This window comes from Theropithecus gelada, chromosome 10, assembly GCF_003255815.1.
Source record: "Theropithecus gelada isolate Dixy chromosome 10, Tgel_1.0, whole genome shotgun sequence".
Taxonomy (NCBI): Eukaryota; Metazoa; Chordata; class Mammalia; order Primates; family Cercopithecidae; genus Theropithecus; species Theropithecus gelada.
Window position 1 is genome coordinate 4,173,657 of NC_037678.1, and position 15,281 is coordinate 4,188,937.

General features: G+C 54.9%; 1 protein-coding gene across 1 annotated transcript in view; it reads left to right on the forward strand.

The window, feature by feature from the left end:
• CELSR1 (cadherin EGF LAG seven-pass G-type receptor 1) overlaps nucleotides 1-15,281 on the forward strand; it is a 182,322-nt gene that overhangs the window by 123,693 nt on the left and 43,348 nt on the right. The window contains exons 6-9 of the mRNA XM_025399607.1: nucleotides 9,339-9,496; nucleotides 11,416-11,579; nucleotides 12,090-12,215; nucleotides 12,797-12,963. Coding sequence (XP_025255392.1) covers nucleotides 9,339-9,496; nucleotides 11,416-11,579; nucleotides 12,090-12,215; nucleotides 12,797-12,963 — 615 coding nt within the window. The remainder of the gene's footprint in view (nucleotides 1-9,338; nucleotides 9,497-11,415; nucleotides 11,580-12,089; nucleotides 12,216-12,796; nucleotides 12,964-15,281) is intronic.

Sequence of the window (15,281 nt, forward strand, 5' to 3'; positions counted from 1 at the left end):
GGGAGGGCACATTTGAGTGTGTGGGTGAGTGTATATGTGAGTGAATGTGGGTGAGTATGCATGAGTGTGGGTAAGTGTGCACATATGAGTGTGCGTGTGGGGGGCACATTTGAGTGTGTGGGTGAGTGTATATGTCTGTGAATGTGGATGAGTATGCACAAGTGTGGGTAAGTGTGCGCATGTATGAGTGCACGTGTGGGTGAGGGCACATTTGAGTGTGTGGGTGAGTGTATATGTCAGTGTGAATGTGGATGAGTATGCACAAGTGGGTAGGTGCACATGTATGAGTGTGCATGTGGGTGAGGGCACATTTGAGTGTGAGTGGGTAAGTGCACGTGGGTTTGAGTATGCACGATTGGGTGAGTGCACACGAGGGTGAGTGCACGTGTTCGTGGGTGAGTGTGCGTGAGTGTGGGTAAGTGCATGTGTGAGCGTATGAATAAGTGCACATGAATGTGAGTGACGGCACGTGTGTGGGAGTGTGCATGTGGGTGTGAGTGTGGGTATGCACGTGAGCGTGGGTAAATGTGCACGAGTATAAGTGTCTGTGCGTGGGTGAGGGCACACTTGAGTGTGAGTGGTGAGTGCACATGTGGGTTTCAGTATGTACGAGTGTGGGTGAATGAACAGGAGTGTGAGTGGGCGAGTGTGTACATTTCTGGTAAGTGTTTTCTCCTTGCTCAGAAAAGTAGTTTTGGCGGGAACTGTAGCCCACCTGCCATCCTTCCTGAAGCTTTGTCTTGTTTTTCCCGGGACACTCAGGCTACTATGTTGTGGGGGCTGAGCTCAGAGGCCCCATCCCAGGCACTCTGTCCCCGTGCCCGTGTGGAGGAGGCCCCAGGAGGCTGCAGCTCAGAAGTGTGCTCTCCCCTTGTCTTGCTTGTCAGGATTTCTGCAGCTGGGAATAGCAGTAGGATTTAGATGCCTCCCGCGCGTAGATGAACATGAATTAGATGAACGTGAATGAGCTGCTCACTGGGTGCTTGAGGGTCGCTCAGTTTGTACCAAGCAATTTTTTGTCTATAAAACCCCCAAGAGAGGGAACGTGTTGCTTTCCAATAAGGCGCTGTATCTCACTGCATGTTGGCCCTTCATTTGTCATTGGCAAGCAGACCCCCCTCGGAGCGAACCCCCATAAATTCCCAGGCTCCCAGAACACCTGGGGGAGCAGCCTGGCTGCAGAGGGGACCTGGTCCCGGTGGCTGAGCCCCAAAGGGGCAGGGCTGAGATGCCCCTGGCTTCCTCCTGCGGAACTGGAGGCTTTGGTCAAGGGTCTGGCTCAGTGGGGGCTGGCACAGTGCCCTGCTGGATCATTTCCAGAACAAAATTAACTACCACGGGGATCATGGAGCCCTGGAGGAGGAGCTTATCTCCGTCCGGCGCTGAGCACGCATGCCCAGGGGACTCCTGCCTCCGGACCCACGGTTCTTGCGTTTCCAAATGTACTGTACGTCCATCAGGAAAGCACAGAGCTTCTCGCTTTTGTCTTTGGCCAGAATCGTCAGGGAAACTGGGGTTAGACCCCCTCGCCTGAGAAATAAAAGGCTTTGGTGTGATTTTTTAAGAATCTGCAGGTGACCAGTTGGTTCGACCTTTGTCGAAAACTTTTCTGATGCTCCACAATAAGCCTAATAGTACTCTGCATCACTTTGTTGGGTAGTTGAGTAAACGGAGGAAATGACGTGCCAGTGACAGAACTCCAAGCTGCAGTGACTGTGTGTCTCAGCTCCTGGGGAAGACCCTGCGGGTTCAGCGGAGAGGTTAATTACGTGAGCTGCTTAATTGCTTCTTTTTCCTTTAAAAATGTAAAAATCAACTTTATTATTTTATTATTTTTATTTATTTCTTTATTTTGAGACGGAATCTTGCTCTGTCACCCAGGCTGGAGTGCAGTGACGCAATCTCGGCTCACTGCAACCTCCGCCTCCCGGGTTCAAGCGATTCTCCATCTCAGCCGCCCAAGTAGCTGGGATTACAGGCCCCCACCACCGTGCCTGGCTAATTTTTTTTATATTTTTTTTTTTTTTAGTAGAGATGGGGTTTCACCTTGTTGGCCAGGCTGGTTTCAAACTCCTGACTGCAAGCGATCCGCCCACCTCGGCCTCCCAAAGTGCTAGGATTACAGGCGTGAGCCACTGCGTTCAGCCCCTGTATTATGTTATTTTAATGTAGGGAAGTGTTCAAACAGCAAAACTTGAGAGAACCATTTGCACGTCATCTTTTTCGAGAAATAACAATAGCAGCAGACATGGCTGCAGGCGCTTCACACATGTCGTTCATTTCATCCCATGAGGAAGATGTTATTTTTACCCCCAGTTGTACAGCCAAGTCCTGGCATGCGGGGAAGTCTTGTGACTTTCCCAAGTAGGGGCGGGATATGAACCCTTGGCTTTAAGGAGGTGATGTTCGTTGGAAGCTGTGGCCACTGCTGTCCTGTGAGCCCCTGCCAGCCTTGGGTCCACCCAGCTGGACCCTGAGTTGAGAACGAGGATGATAGTAACATCAGCCACGCCAGTTCAGACAGTGCAAAGAGTTTCAAATCTGTCCTTTCGTTTCATTCCCAAACAGCCCTAGAGATAGCAGCTGTGCACTTACACACTTTCTAGAAGAGCCTGCCTAGGCTCATAGAGTATGTCTTCTGCCCTGGGTCCCTGGCAGGTGAGGGATTCAGGAGCACCTGCCCCACTCAGCTGGAGCTGGGCAGAGGAACTCAAGGTCCCCTTACAGCCTGGGATAGTGTGGAGCCGCCCTCCCCACCGGGTGGCCCAGTGGCTCAGTTGGGCTTCCAGACGGTTTGCTGCTCGCAGCCCTGGGGGGATGCCGCACCCTTTGAGCCAGGTCATCAAAGGCAGCCGGCAGTCCCTGTGTAGAGGGTGGCTACCGGGCGGAACACGGTCCTGTTACCTGCCTGGGGGTATTGGGACGCCCCAGGAAGTAGCAGCTCGGTCTGAGGTTTGCGTTCTGGCAAAGTCCTGTCCCAGGCTCCTGGGAGTCCGGCTTGAATTCTGGAAGGTTGCGTGCATCTGCATGAATTTGCTCCTCGTGACCCTTCCCACCACTTTCCCAAGCAGCTTCAGAGAACTGCGGTGACTGCCTCCCAAGGGAGGGCTTGTCGCCTCCGTGCCAGAACTGGCACAGGGTCTTGCCCACATTTCCTGGGGCATTTGTCGGCCAGTCAGGCCTGAACCTTGTCATCTTGAGAAATGACAGCATGGACCGTTCAGCGCCGCAGCGTGGCTCTGTGCAGACATTCCTGAGGTCCAGCCATCTGTGAATTCTTTGATATGAACGTTGGTTAATCATTTCTGACACAGAGCATGAATTCATTCATTTCCTAAGACGTGCCCCTCCCACCCCCACACCGCCTTCCCCTGCCACCTTCCCCAGCGTCGAAACCTTACCCCCACTGGCCTCCCAGTGCAGAATCGTCTGCAGCAGGTTAAAAGGCTGGAGAAATGTGAGCACTTCGTAAGGACCAAACGCTTTTGTGTGCACACAAAAACTCCCTGCACTGCGTAGAGCGGCTGAGTGGAAGCCAAGGGGGAGGGCTGCACGCAGGGAAGAAAATACCTTGAAGGAAAAGAAGAGGAGGCTGGACCCCAGGGATGACTCCTGCAGCAGGAATCCGGATCTGCACAGCTTGGTGCCTCTGGGCCACTCCTCGCAGTGCTCAGCGGCACCATAGGTTTTTTCTCAGGTGGCGACAGGAGTGAGATGTGGTCTTTCCTCACTAGCTCTGTTTCTGCCTGCCCCAGGGAGCCTGTGCCGGCCAGGGCGCCCGCTGAGGGGTGTAGAGGCACCATGGGCAGTCCCTGCTTTCTCCAGTTGCTGTGCGCGCTGCTTGCCTTGCTCGGCCTGAGTGACCAGGTCCAGCTACTGAGCTTTACGTCCTGGGAGCGAGGCCTGGGAATTGAGGCCTTTCCCACAAGGGGTGTTGGTGCAGGGGTTAGGGGGGTCCTCTGGGTCAGGCCGGCTGCTGCGCAGTACTCAGCTGAGCCCTGGGAGGGCGGGTGCCAGGGCGCTGGTGCCTCCACCGTGCTGGCCTTGGCCTATCCTGTGCCCGGAGCCTTCCAACACAAGAATTGAGAAAAAACTCAGATACGACCATGTGGCCCTCTTCATTCCCACACTGTCTTTTTCTTTTGTATAAATATGTGGCAAACTTTAAAAATTCCTCTTAGAAATGTGAGGGGGCGGTTCATCTGTCTTATTCCTTATCTCCCCGACCCGTATCATTCATCATCGGCTGTGACCCAGCCAAGCCACCGACTGCTTTTCCTGGCCAGATGCTGCCACGCCAGTGCCCTGCGGAAGCTGCTTGAGCTGCTTTCTCTGTGTAAAACTCAGAGGCGGACGCGCCGCCCCACATTCTGGAGCTATTACCACCACGTAGTCTCTTCTGTGCTGCCGCCTCGTGCTCCACGCCAGCCTTTCAGCGGAGACGCGCTTTGTCTTCCTTTGACAAAAATGGAGGACCTGAGCCCACACACACCTGCTGTTGTCTTCACCTATCCCCATTCAAGCCGCCTGTGTAATTGTCTGCGCACCTCTCCACCCCTCCCGGAGACTGTTCACCTCTCTGACTGCGTTTTATCACTCGTAGCCGCCTGGCAGGAAGGTCAAATAATGCATTTTCTCTCCATGTCAGAGGGAAAAATTGGAAGGATCTTCCCAAAAGTTCTTCAGGTGGAGAGTGGCAGGTGGCTGGGGAGGGAAGGATGCAAGCCCAGGAGTTTTTTGTTTTTTTTTTTTTTGACCTTATTGAGGTGAAGTTCACATAGCATAAAATTAAGTTTTAAAGTGACATTTAGTATAGTCACAGTATTGTGCCATACTGCCTCTATTGGGGTCTAAAATATTTTCATGCCATCAATTGACCAATAGTAACTTTTAAAAAAATAATAAAATATTTTCATCACCCAGGCTGGGTGTGGTGACTCACACCTGTAATCCCAGCACTTTGGGAGGCCGAGGCGGGTGGATCACTTGAGGTCAGGAATTGGAGACCAGCCTGGCCAACATGGGAAAACCCCGTCTCTACTAAAAATTCAAAAATTAGCCAGGTGTGGTGGTGCATACCTGTAGTCCCAGTTACTTGGGAGGCTAAGGCGGGAGAATCGCTTGAACCTGGGAGGCGGAGGTTGCAGTGAGCTGAGATCTCGCCATGGCACTCCAGCCTGAGCAACAGAGTGAGATGCCACCTCAAAAGAAGTATTTTCATCACCCCATACCATTAGCAGTCACCCCATCCTCCTCCCCGAGCCCCTGGTAATACCTGTCTGCTCTGTGTCTGTGGATGTGCCTGTCCTGGACATTGTGTAGAAATGGAGTTGCATGGTGTGTGGCCTTTCGTGTCTGGCTGCTTTCACCGAGTGCGATGTGTTCCAGGACCCCTGTGCCGTCGTGTGTCAGCGCTTTGTACCTTTCGGTGGCTGGGATTCCGGTGCAGGGAAGGGGCACAGTTTGTCCACTCATCTACTGATGGACATCTAGGTGGTTTCCACTTTTTCTGAATTGTAAATAGCAACGCCATCAACACTTATGAACTGGTTTTTGAGTTCCTGTTTTCAGTTCTGTTGGGTATATGCCTGGGGGAGGTGGTGCTGGGTCATGTAGTAGTTCTGCGTTCAATGCTTTGGGGAAGCCCGCCCGTGCATCTAAAGTCACCCACAGCACCGTGTCCATGCACTCCCTGCCGCCCCGTCACTTGCTGGCCTCAACTGCAGAGTGGACGGTCAGCCTGCGCGTTAAACCCACACTCACCGAGAGGCGGGAGAGTGGACGGTCAGCCTGCGCGTTAAACCCACACTCACCGAGAGGCGGGAGAGTGGACGGTCAGCCTGCGCGTTAAACCCACACTCACCGAGAGGCTGGAGAGTGGACGGTCAGCCTGCGCGTTAAACCCACACTCACTGAGAGGCGGGCATCTTAAACCAGGGCCCCACTCAGCACCTATCCTGGGGCGGCAGGAGAGGGATGGGCCATTGGGAGTCTGTGATTGCTTCTCCGAGCAGCGGGGACCTCAGACCCCACAAGTCCCCGCGCTCCTCCGTGCAGCCCTCCTGCTGGTGGTTCCAGTCTCCACCTGAGAACATTCGGCTCTTTCATCAAAAGTGCTGTTTCTTTTGACCCAGTGGCTGCCGGTGGGTCTCTCTGGGAGTCAGAACCGAGCAGCACATGCTGGGTGCTGTCTATCAGACCATTTCCTAAACGCCCTCTGCCTGCTGCTCTGATTCACGAAGGCCAGACTGAACTCGGGTGTCCTAGCAGTGGGCGTCTCACATGAGTCCGTGACACTTGAAAAACAAGCATGGACTGCAGTGGTTTTGTCTTTTGCCTCCAACTTTCTTTTTTTTTTTATTTATTTTTTTTTTTTTTGAGACGGAGTCTCGCTCTGTGGCCCAGGCTGGAGTGCAGTGGCCGGATCTCAGCTCACTGCAAGCTCTGCCTCCCGGGTTTACACCATTCTCCTGCCTCAGCCTCCCGAGTAGCTGGGACTACAGGCGCCCGCCACCTCGCCCGGCTATTTTTTTGTATTTTTTAGTAGAGACGGAGTTTCACCGTGTTAGCCAGGATGGTCTCGATCTCCTGACCTCGTGATCCGCCCGTCTCGGCCTCCCAAAGTGCTGGGATTACAAGCTTGAGCCACCGCGCCCGGCCGCCTCCAACTTTCTTTATCCTGCTGTTTTTGCTTGAATGCGTAGCTCTGAGCCGTTGATTACTAGCAGCAGTTTACAACAACTGCAGTTTTGTAAATAGCAGCTTAGTTTCATGAAAGCCTTCCCAGTGTAAATGCTACTTACGCCCTTCCTCCAGAAGTCTCACACCCAGCCCCAAAAATGTAAATTATAAGTTGTAAAGATAATGTGGGGCTCACACAGTGGGGGGAGGTTCTTCTTTCCCTGGGACCGCACCTCACATTTAGGCATCCCGTAATGGACACTTCCACGCATTTTCAAAGTGGGCCGAGTTACAGAGCGAGAAAACAGATGATTTTTAATGCACTCACCTATCTGTTGCTTAACCAAAAGTGAAATCTTTAAGGAGACAGCTTATCGGACCTTGTGATTTCATCAGCTGATGTAAAAGAAAAATGAAAAAGGTGATCCGGCCGGGCGCGGTGGCTCACGCCTGTAATCCCAGCACTTTGGGAGGCTGAGACGGGCGGATCACGAGGTCAGGAGATTGAGACCATCCTGGCTAACACGGTGAAATCCCGTCTCTACTAAAAATACAAAAAAAAAAAAAAAAAATAGCCGGGCGTAGTGGCGGGTGCCTGTAGTCCCAGCTACTTGGGAGGCTGAGGCAGGAGAATGGCGTGAACCCGGGAGGCGGAGCTTGCAGTGAGCCGAGATCGCTCCACTGCACTCCAGCCTGGGCGACTGAGCAAGACTCCGTCTCAAAAAAAAAAAAAAGAAGAGAAAAAAAAAAAAAAAGAAAAAGGTGATCCCTGCACGCAAATACCAGGGGTCATGGTAGAAGCCTCGCTTGGATTGACAGAGAAGGGTGTGTGGGAAACTCGTGTATCTCTGTTGCTATCACCCTCAATTCCCTGTAACACAGACAGGATGTGTGTTCTAATAGTAAATCATTATCTTGCACAAAAAGAAACTGAGGTACGGTGATGGGTCTCATCTGCCTTAGATGATTGGATAAGAGGGAGTAGAAACCTCAGCTGGGGTGGCCACATACAGTCGTGCAGGCTGCCCACTGCACAACTCCAGGCAGGGTGTGCTGCCTGGGTGTCCGGGGTCCCCTGACGTCCTGCAACTTGGCCATCTGGCTGAGCTCCTGTTTCCAGTTCCGTGTCCTGCTTTTCTGCCTAGTTTCCCTGATCAAATAGATACTTTGTTCTTATTAAAAACTGAAGATTTATTTTTGAATGAACTATGTGGTGGTGATTTTCCTATTAAAAGGCACTGAGGATGATTTAATTAAATTCCACGTTTTTACAACGATCTATTTCCAAGTTTTATAAAGAAGCATGAGATTGTATCATGCTATAAACTCAAACTGACCCCAGAACTGTCAAGAGGAGGCACTGAACCCATCCTTTGTAGGGGTGGTGGGAAGGACCCTGCTGGGACTGGAAGAAAAGGTTCTCTCTGGGGTGGAGGGGGAGGCTCTGCTGCGCATTGTGTGCTGATTGCGGGGCATGGTGGTGCCTCCCTGGCGATCTCCTGGCTCATCGTCATGGCCACCCGCAGGATGTAGGTCTTGCTATCCAGGTTGTGCAGATGAAGGACATTCTGTTGCCTGTTCCGGTTGGAGCTGGCACCAACTGGGTTTCTGGAACTTTGAGACCCACATGAGATCTTTGAGATCCATCCGTGGCCGCATGGATCGTGCAGGGCTGGTGCTGCTTTTCCTCCTGGAAGGGCGTCTGAGCTGGCTGGGTGGATATGCTCCATGTCCTGGGAGGGGCTGACCAGGAGGTGAGACCTGTGAGGGCTGCCTGGGGAAAGTGGGCTCGTCCCCAGATGGCGAACCACAGTCTCTTCAAGAAGGGAGAGGTGTCACCTGAGGTCACTGATTCAGAAGAACTCTTGTACCCAGCCCTGGAACGTGCTCCTGGCCCAGAGAGGGAGCTCCACGCCTTAGAGGGGAGATGTGGGGCCGTCTGTGGGCCGGGCAGCAGCCTCCTGGTATCTGTACTCCAGGAGCATGAGCCTGGCCAGGCGCCATGGTCAGGACACCCCCAGAAGAGCAGAAGCAGGTGTTCACAGAAGGGGCCCCGGGGCTTGGGTGTTGGCTGCTATCTTCATTTTCTGGGGCCACCGTCACAAAGTACCATGGATAGGGTGGCTCAAACAACAGACACGATTCTCTCTCAGTCTGGCGCTTAGAAGTCAAGGCATGGGCAGGGCTGTGCCTCCTCCGCAGGCTCAAGGGGAGGACCCTTCCTGCCTTTTCCTGGGTGTTGGTGGTCCAGGTGGCCCTTGGCTTATAAACAGCTGCTCCAGCAGCTGCCTCCACAGTCACGCGGCTTCTCCCCTGTGTGCCTTTGCGTCTCAGCATCTGTCCTCTTAAGAGGACACCAGTCATCTTGGATCAGGGCCTGCCTACTCCAGGATGTCTGCATCTTAGTTAATTCCATCGGCACCAACTCTTTGTCCAGACCAGGCCACATTCTGAGATTCTGGGAAGCAGAACTTGAGGGGGCACCAAGCAGCCCAGCACAGCTAGTTTAGGGAACTAAAGGCCAGGGGCTCCTCATCCCTTGTCCACGTGCTGCCCACCCAGTGCCGTGTCCTCCCCGCTCTATGAGTGACAGGTGTGCCTGCTGAGGGCCCTGGCGGGGAAAATGCTGATGCCTTCTGTGCTTTCTCTTCTTACAGCCCAACATCGGCCACCTGGGCCTGCCCCACGGGCCATCCGGGGAGAAGATGGCCGTGGTGACGGTGGATGATTGTGATACAACCATGGCTGTGCGCTTTGGAAAGGACATTGGGAACTACAGCTGCGCTGCCCAGGGCACTCAGACCGGCTCCAAGAAGTGAGCATCCCAGGAGGGGAGGCCCTGGGGGTCCGCACCCCCAAACATGCTCACCCTGCAGCCTTCCCAGACCAGGGCCCCATGCAGGCACTCTGGGTGCAGTACCCTGGCGACCTCAGTCCAGGCTGGAGTCAGACTCCCTCTGCATGGTTGGAGCACCTTCCCTCTGACATGTTAGAACCTTCTAGAATAAGTCTCCCTAAGTATGTGTCAAGATTGGCCAGGCTGACCCCAGGGTTGTAATGGCCAGCTTACAGACCCAGAGACAGTCTCTGGCCCTGTCTCCACGGATCACTGGCTTTGTCCCTGCAAATTCTGGTACCTGGGACTTCAGGAGTCTGTTAAGTGAAGCACTGTGTCAGCCAGCTGGTCCCAGAGGCTTACTTTTTTTTTTGTCGTTTTATTTTTTTCTGAGATGGGGTCTCACTCTGTTGCCCAGGCTGGAGTGCAGTGGCACAATCCTAGCTCACTGAAGCCTTGACCTCCTGGGCTCAAACCATCCTCCTGCCACAGCCTCCCGAGTAGCTGGGACCACAGGCACACACCACCACACCCAGCTAACTTTTTAAATTTTTTATAGAGACGAGGTCTCCCTGTGTTGCCCAGGCTGGTCTTGAACTCCTGGGCTCAAGTGGTTCTCTGACCCTGGCCTCCTGAAGTGCTGGGATTACATGAACAAACCACTAAATAACCACAGAATAACGAATCACTGTTTTGAAGATCATATAGATAGCCCTGATACATCTTTTTTTTTTTTTTTTTTTGAGACGGAGTCTCGCCCTGTCGCCGAGGCTGGAGTACAGGGGTGCGATCTCGGCTCACTGCAAGCTCCGCCCCCCGGGTTCACGCCATTCTCCTGCCTCAGCCTCCTGAGTAGCTGGGACTACAGGCGCCCGCCACTACGCCCAGCTAGTTTTTTGTATTTTTAGTAGAGACGGGGTTTCACCGTGTTAGCCAGGATGGTCTCGATCTCCTGACCTTGTGATCCGCCCGCCTCGGCCTCCCAAAGTGCTGGGATTACAGGCGTGAGCCACCGCGCCCGGCCTGATACATCCTTTTTTGAAGATCATATAGATAGCCCTGATGCATCCTGATGGGGGCCCGCGGGCAATCCCTTACCTGTTCTGTCTGATCCCGCCTGCCTGGGATGGAGGCGGGATGGTGCTCTTTTGCTGGGAAGCAAACTGTGCACTGGAGAGGTCACAGCCCTTGCCTGAGTTTGCACCGCCTCTGGGGTGCCTCCAGGGTTCTCATTTTCTTTTTTTTGAAACGGAGTCTCACTGTCGCCAGGCTGGAGTGCAGTAGCGTGATCTCGGCTCACTGCAACCTCCACCTCCCGGGTTCAAGCGATTCTCCTGCCTCAGCCTCCCGAGTAGCTGGGACTAACAGGCGTGCGCCACCACGCCCAGCTAATTTTTGTATTTTTAGTAGAGACCATCCTGTTGGCCAGGATGGTATTGATCTCTTGACCTTGTGATCTGCCCACCTCAGCCTCCCAAAGTGCTGCGATTACAGGTGTGAGCCACCACGCCCAGCCAGGGTTCTCATTTTCTTCTGGCCTCCCTTCAAGTCCCTTCCTTTTCCTGGAAGGTCTCAGAGGCCAAAGTAAAGTATAGTCCCTGCTGGCCTTGACCTGTGCTCCCTGCGCTCACATCCTGTCTAGGTGTGAACCAACCTGGGTGGGCGGGGCTTGGTGGTCACTGGTGAGTGTGAAACACCCAGATCGTCAGGACGGAACGCAAGCGTGAGCAAACGCAGCACCAGACACAGGAGCCCCCTCTGATTCTGGCCTCTGCCCTCCTGCCTACTTGGTTTCTGAAGTAGTTATGGTAGCAAAGGCTACACAGAGGCAACTGCAGAGCCCAGCCTGCTGTGGCGCCGCTACCCGGACATCACAGAAGACGGCTTTACCTCCTCAGGTCCCTGGATCTGACCGGTCCTCTGCTCCTGGGTGGTGTCCCCAACCTACCAGAAGACTTCCCAGTGCACAACCGGCAGTTTGTGGGCTGCATGCGGAACCTGTCAGTCGACGGCAAAAATGTGGACATGGCTGGATTCATCGCCAACAATGGCACCCGGGAAGGTACGGGTGGCCATCAGGGCATTGGGGCCACCGCAGTGGCATCTGGCTGCATGTCGGCAGCCACACAGAGGTCACTGCTTGCAGATCCCTGGGGAGCTGTCTTTTTCTTAGAAATGTCTGGGTCCAGCTGTGGGAAGCTCCTGGGATGGAACCCGGAGTCCAGGCTTGCCAGATGTGCAGCTCCGCAGTTTCTGCAGTTTGGGGTTGCCTTGGCTCTGCTGGCCCAGCCAGCTAACCTGAGGCACACATGATCCCAGGGTCTTGCATGTGTCACCAGGTGACCGGGCCAGCTGCCATGATGGCCTGGAGTCCTCGCGTCTCCAAACATGGTCAGTGCGTTCAGCACCTTCTCAGTTCCCATGTTCCTGCCGTTGCCAGGGGTATTCAAACCTAGTCTGACTTCTGTCCAGCCCCGTGTCCATTCCATCGTGGTTTCCCACACCACGTGTGGCACCGGGGACCCCTGGCGGTTCCTCGAGTCAGGCCCTGCCGCACGCTCTGTGTTGCCAGGCTGTGCCGCTCGGAGGAACTTCTGCGACGGGAGGCGCTGTCAGAACGGGGGCACCTGTGTCAACAGGTGGAACATGTATCTGTGTGAGTGTCCGCTCCGATTTGGCGGGAAGAACTGCGAGCAAGGTGAGTGGCTGGCATCGTCCATCCCCCCGGTCGTGGCGGCCTGGGAAGCATTGCCCCTTGATGTGCCCGGGACCACTGTGAGGGGGTTTCACGTCCGGCTCCGGCAGCCACTGGCAGTGTATGCTGCGTTTACTGTGGACTCACTGCCCTCTCCAAGAGACTGTCCCCTGCAGAGACCCCGTCCCCAGTCCCTCAGGTGTGGGGTGGGACAGGTAGGCTGGGCCAGCAGGGCCCAGCCCTGGCAACCCCAGCCACTGAGCCCAGGGATCCTGAACCCGCCCCCATCTGCCTCCTGTCAAGCCTGAGAGCCCCTTGCTGCGCCCATCTGCGGCTGGGAGTCTGTAGGTCTTCATGCTTCCCAGGAGGGAGGTTTACGTCCCAGGGTTGGCTTCTGTGGAGCCCACGTGGCTGACTGCGAGGGCTGGATGCGTCATAGAGGGGAGGCTCAGACCAGCCTTCGTGTTAAAGTGAAAAAGGTCCAGGCCCATCCTGCAGGCCCATCCCCCCCTCCCCATGCAGCCAAGAGTCTGCGGCCGCGTGATTTCAGGAGACACCTGAGGTCCCCGGGCCTGTGTCCGCAGCCATGCCCCACCCCCAGCTCTTCAGCGGTGAGAGTGTCGTGTCCTGGAGCGACCTGAACGTCATCATCTCTGTGCCCTGGTACCTGGGGCTCATGTTCCGGACCCGGAAGGAGGACAGCGTTCTGATGGAGGCCACCAGCGGCGGGCCCACCAGCTTTCGCCTCCAGGTGACTGGGGCCCCGTGCCACGAGGCACCTGCTAGGTGGGTGCCCGAGGGAGGGACCCAGGCGCTGGGCTTCCTGGTGCACACTGGGGCACTTGCTGCTCGCCCTTCCTCTGGCGCCCACCCCTGGGGTTCTCTGAAGAGGAGGAGGGGGAGTATGAGCTCTTTCTTTCCTCCGGGAGGTGGAGATGGAGTGAGTGAGCATGGGACTGGACCAACCTCAGGGCCCAGCAGAGCTCAGATGAGGTGCGTGGCAGCTCTGGTCTCCCTCTAGCCTGAGGGTTTGGCTGGAGCGTGGGCACTGCAGAGCTGAGGGAGGTGCCGAACCTTCAGGCGGAAACAATGGGCCTCACCAGTTAAAGTGGCAGCCAGGTGCAGGCCGGGGTGGTGGCTCATGCCTGTAATCCCAACACTTTGGGAGGCCGAAGCAGGAGGATCACCTGAGGTCAGGAGTTCAAGACCAGCCTGGCCAACATGGTGCGTGTCCCAGCTGCGTGTCCTCTGCCGTCAGCTGTGTGCCGTGTGGAGCCATGCCTTGTTGCCTTTCCTCCTCTGGACTCTGGGCCTTCTTATGCTGCCCAGTGTGTCCTGGACGCCATCCCCCATCAGGGGAGGCTGGGCTGGGGTCAGATGGTGAGAGGTGAGATGGATTTTATGGCGTTCCTGCTCCAAGCTCTCGTTCCACACAGGGGAAACTGAGGCGTAGAGGCTCTTCACTCTGGACCCCATGGTTCTTTTACTGCCCAGGTTCCTGGGACGGCCACAGGCCCCTCTCTGTCACCCCTATGGGCAGCCCATCTAGAAACGGTTCTGTGTAGCCAAGATTGGCATGAGGGTTGGTGGGGAGACAGAGGGGCTGCCTGGCACATGCCCTCGCTGCCGTAAGTGCCTGGTTGGAGGGCGGCGGAGGCAGGACCGAGAGTGCTCCCGGCAGGCTGGTGGAGGTCAGTCCCTCAGCAGATCAGTGAGGGCTCAGGAGACAGGTTGGGGCTGGGGCAGGGGCTCAGATCTGGACAGGGAGCCTCCTGTTCCTCCCGGTCACAGCTCGGGAGCATTTTGCAGCACAGACCGCTCGGATTGCCTGGAAGGTGCGGCCTGCACCAGGGATGATTATAGCTGGCCTGTGGGCTCTTGTTAAACTTGTCATTTCATGAGTCTCCCAGGCAGCCCTAGAAGCTTCCTTCAGGCCAAAACTTGGCAAGCGTGGTGCTGCCCGGGGATGGTATTTTCTATGTGGTGGGTTCACTGTCAGAACAAATTAAATTGGCTGTTTGGATGCAGGTGATGAATTGGAGCTTGCAAGTTGTCATTTGGCAGTGGGGTCTCTGTCGGAAAAACATGTGCTTTCAGTAGGAACGGCACTGGAAGCCACAGACTCTGTGCTGTTTGCGTAATTACATCATGGAGAGCTCATCCAAAAATGAGGAGTTTTGCCAGGGACTACAGCCAGCCCTCCCTGTGGAAGTCTGGGTGGCTGGAAGGATGTTACAGACCCCAGTGGGCACCTAGAAGGCCCACAGGGCAGCTCCCAGAGGCCGGTCAGCCGCGTGTTACCGAAGGTTCTGGAGGATTTCTCCTTGCCACCATCAGCTTGCAGGCCTCCTGTGGGCCTGTGAGTCTGTAAAGCAGCGGTTTGGGTGTTCCTCCAAGGATGTGCCCTGCTCCCCTGCCACTGTGGTGGGACAAGTAAGACTCCATTGTCATCCCACAGCCCAAGCAATTTGGATAATTGCTCTCGGGCACCCAGAATCCACCCACCTTGTCAGGTGGGTTAACCTTGTAATTGCTGAATGCCTCTCGGACCGAGAGCTGGGGACACGCCTAAGAGAGGAGGCAGTTATCACCCGTGAAACAGGTTCATTCTGTGGATATCACTTTTGTTTGTAGACATAACGCCACTTTTATCGCTGGTCTGCTCACTTTGGAGTTTTTAAAGCAAGAACAATGCAAGAGAACGGCAAAGGAAATTAATAAGCTAACTTCTGTAGAACAAAAGAAAACAAAATGGAGGCCAGGTGCAGTGGCTCACGCCTGTAATCCCAGCACTTTGGGAGGCCGAGGCGAGTGGATCACCTGAGGTCAGGAGTTCGAGACCAGCCCGGCCAACATGGGGAAACCCTGTCTCTACTAAAAATACAAAAATTAGCTGGGTGTGGTGGTGCATACCTGTAATCCCAGCTACTCGGGAGGCTGAAGCAGGAGAATCACTTGAACCCGGGAGGTAGAGGTTGCAGTGAGCCAAGATTGAGCCACGGCACTCCAGCCTGGGCGACAAGAGTGAAACTCTGTCTCAAAAAAAAAAAAAAAAAAAGACAAAATGGA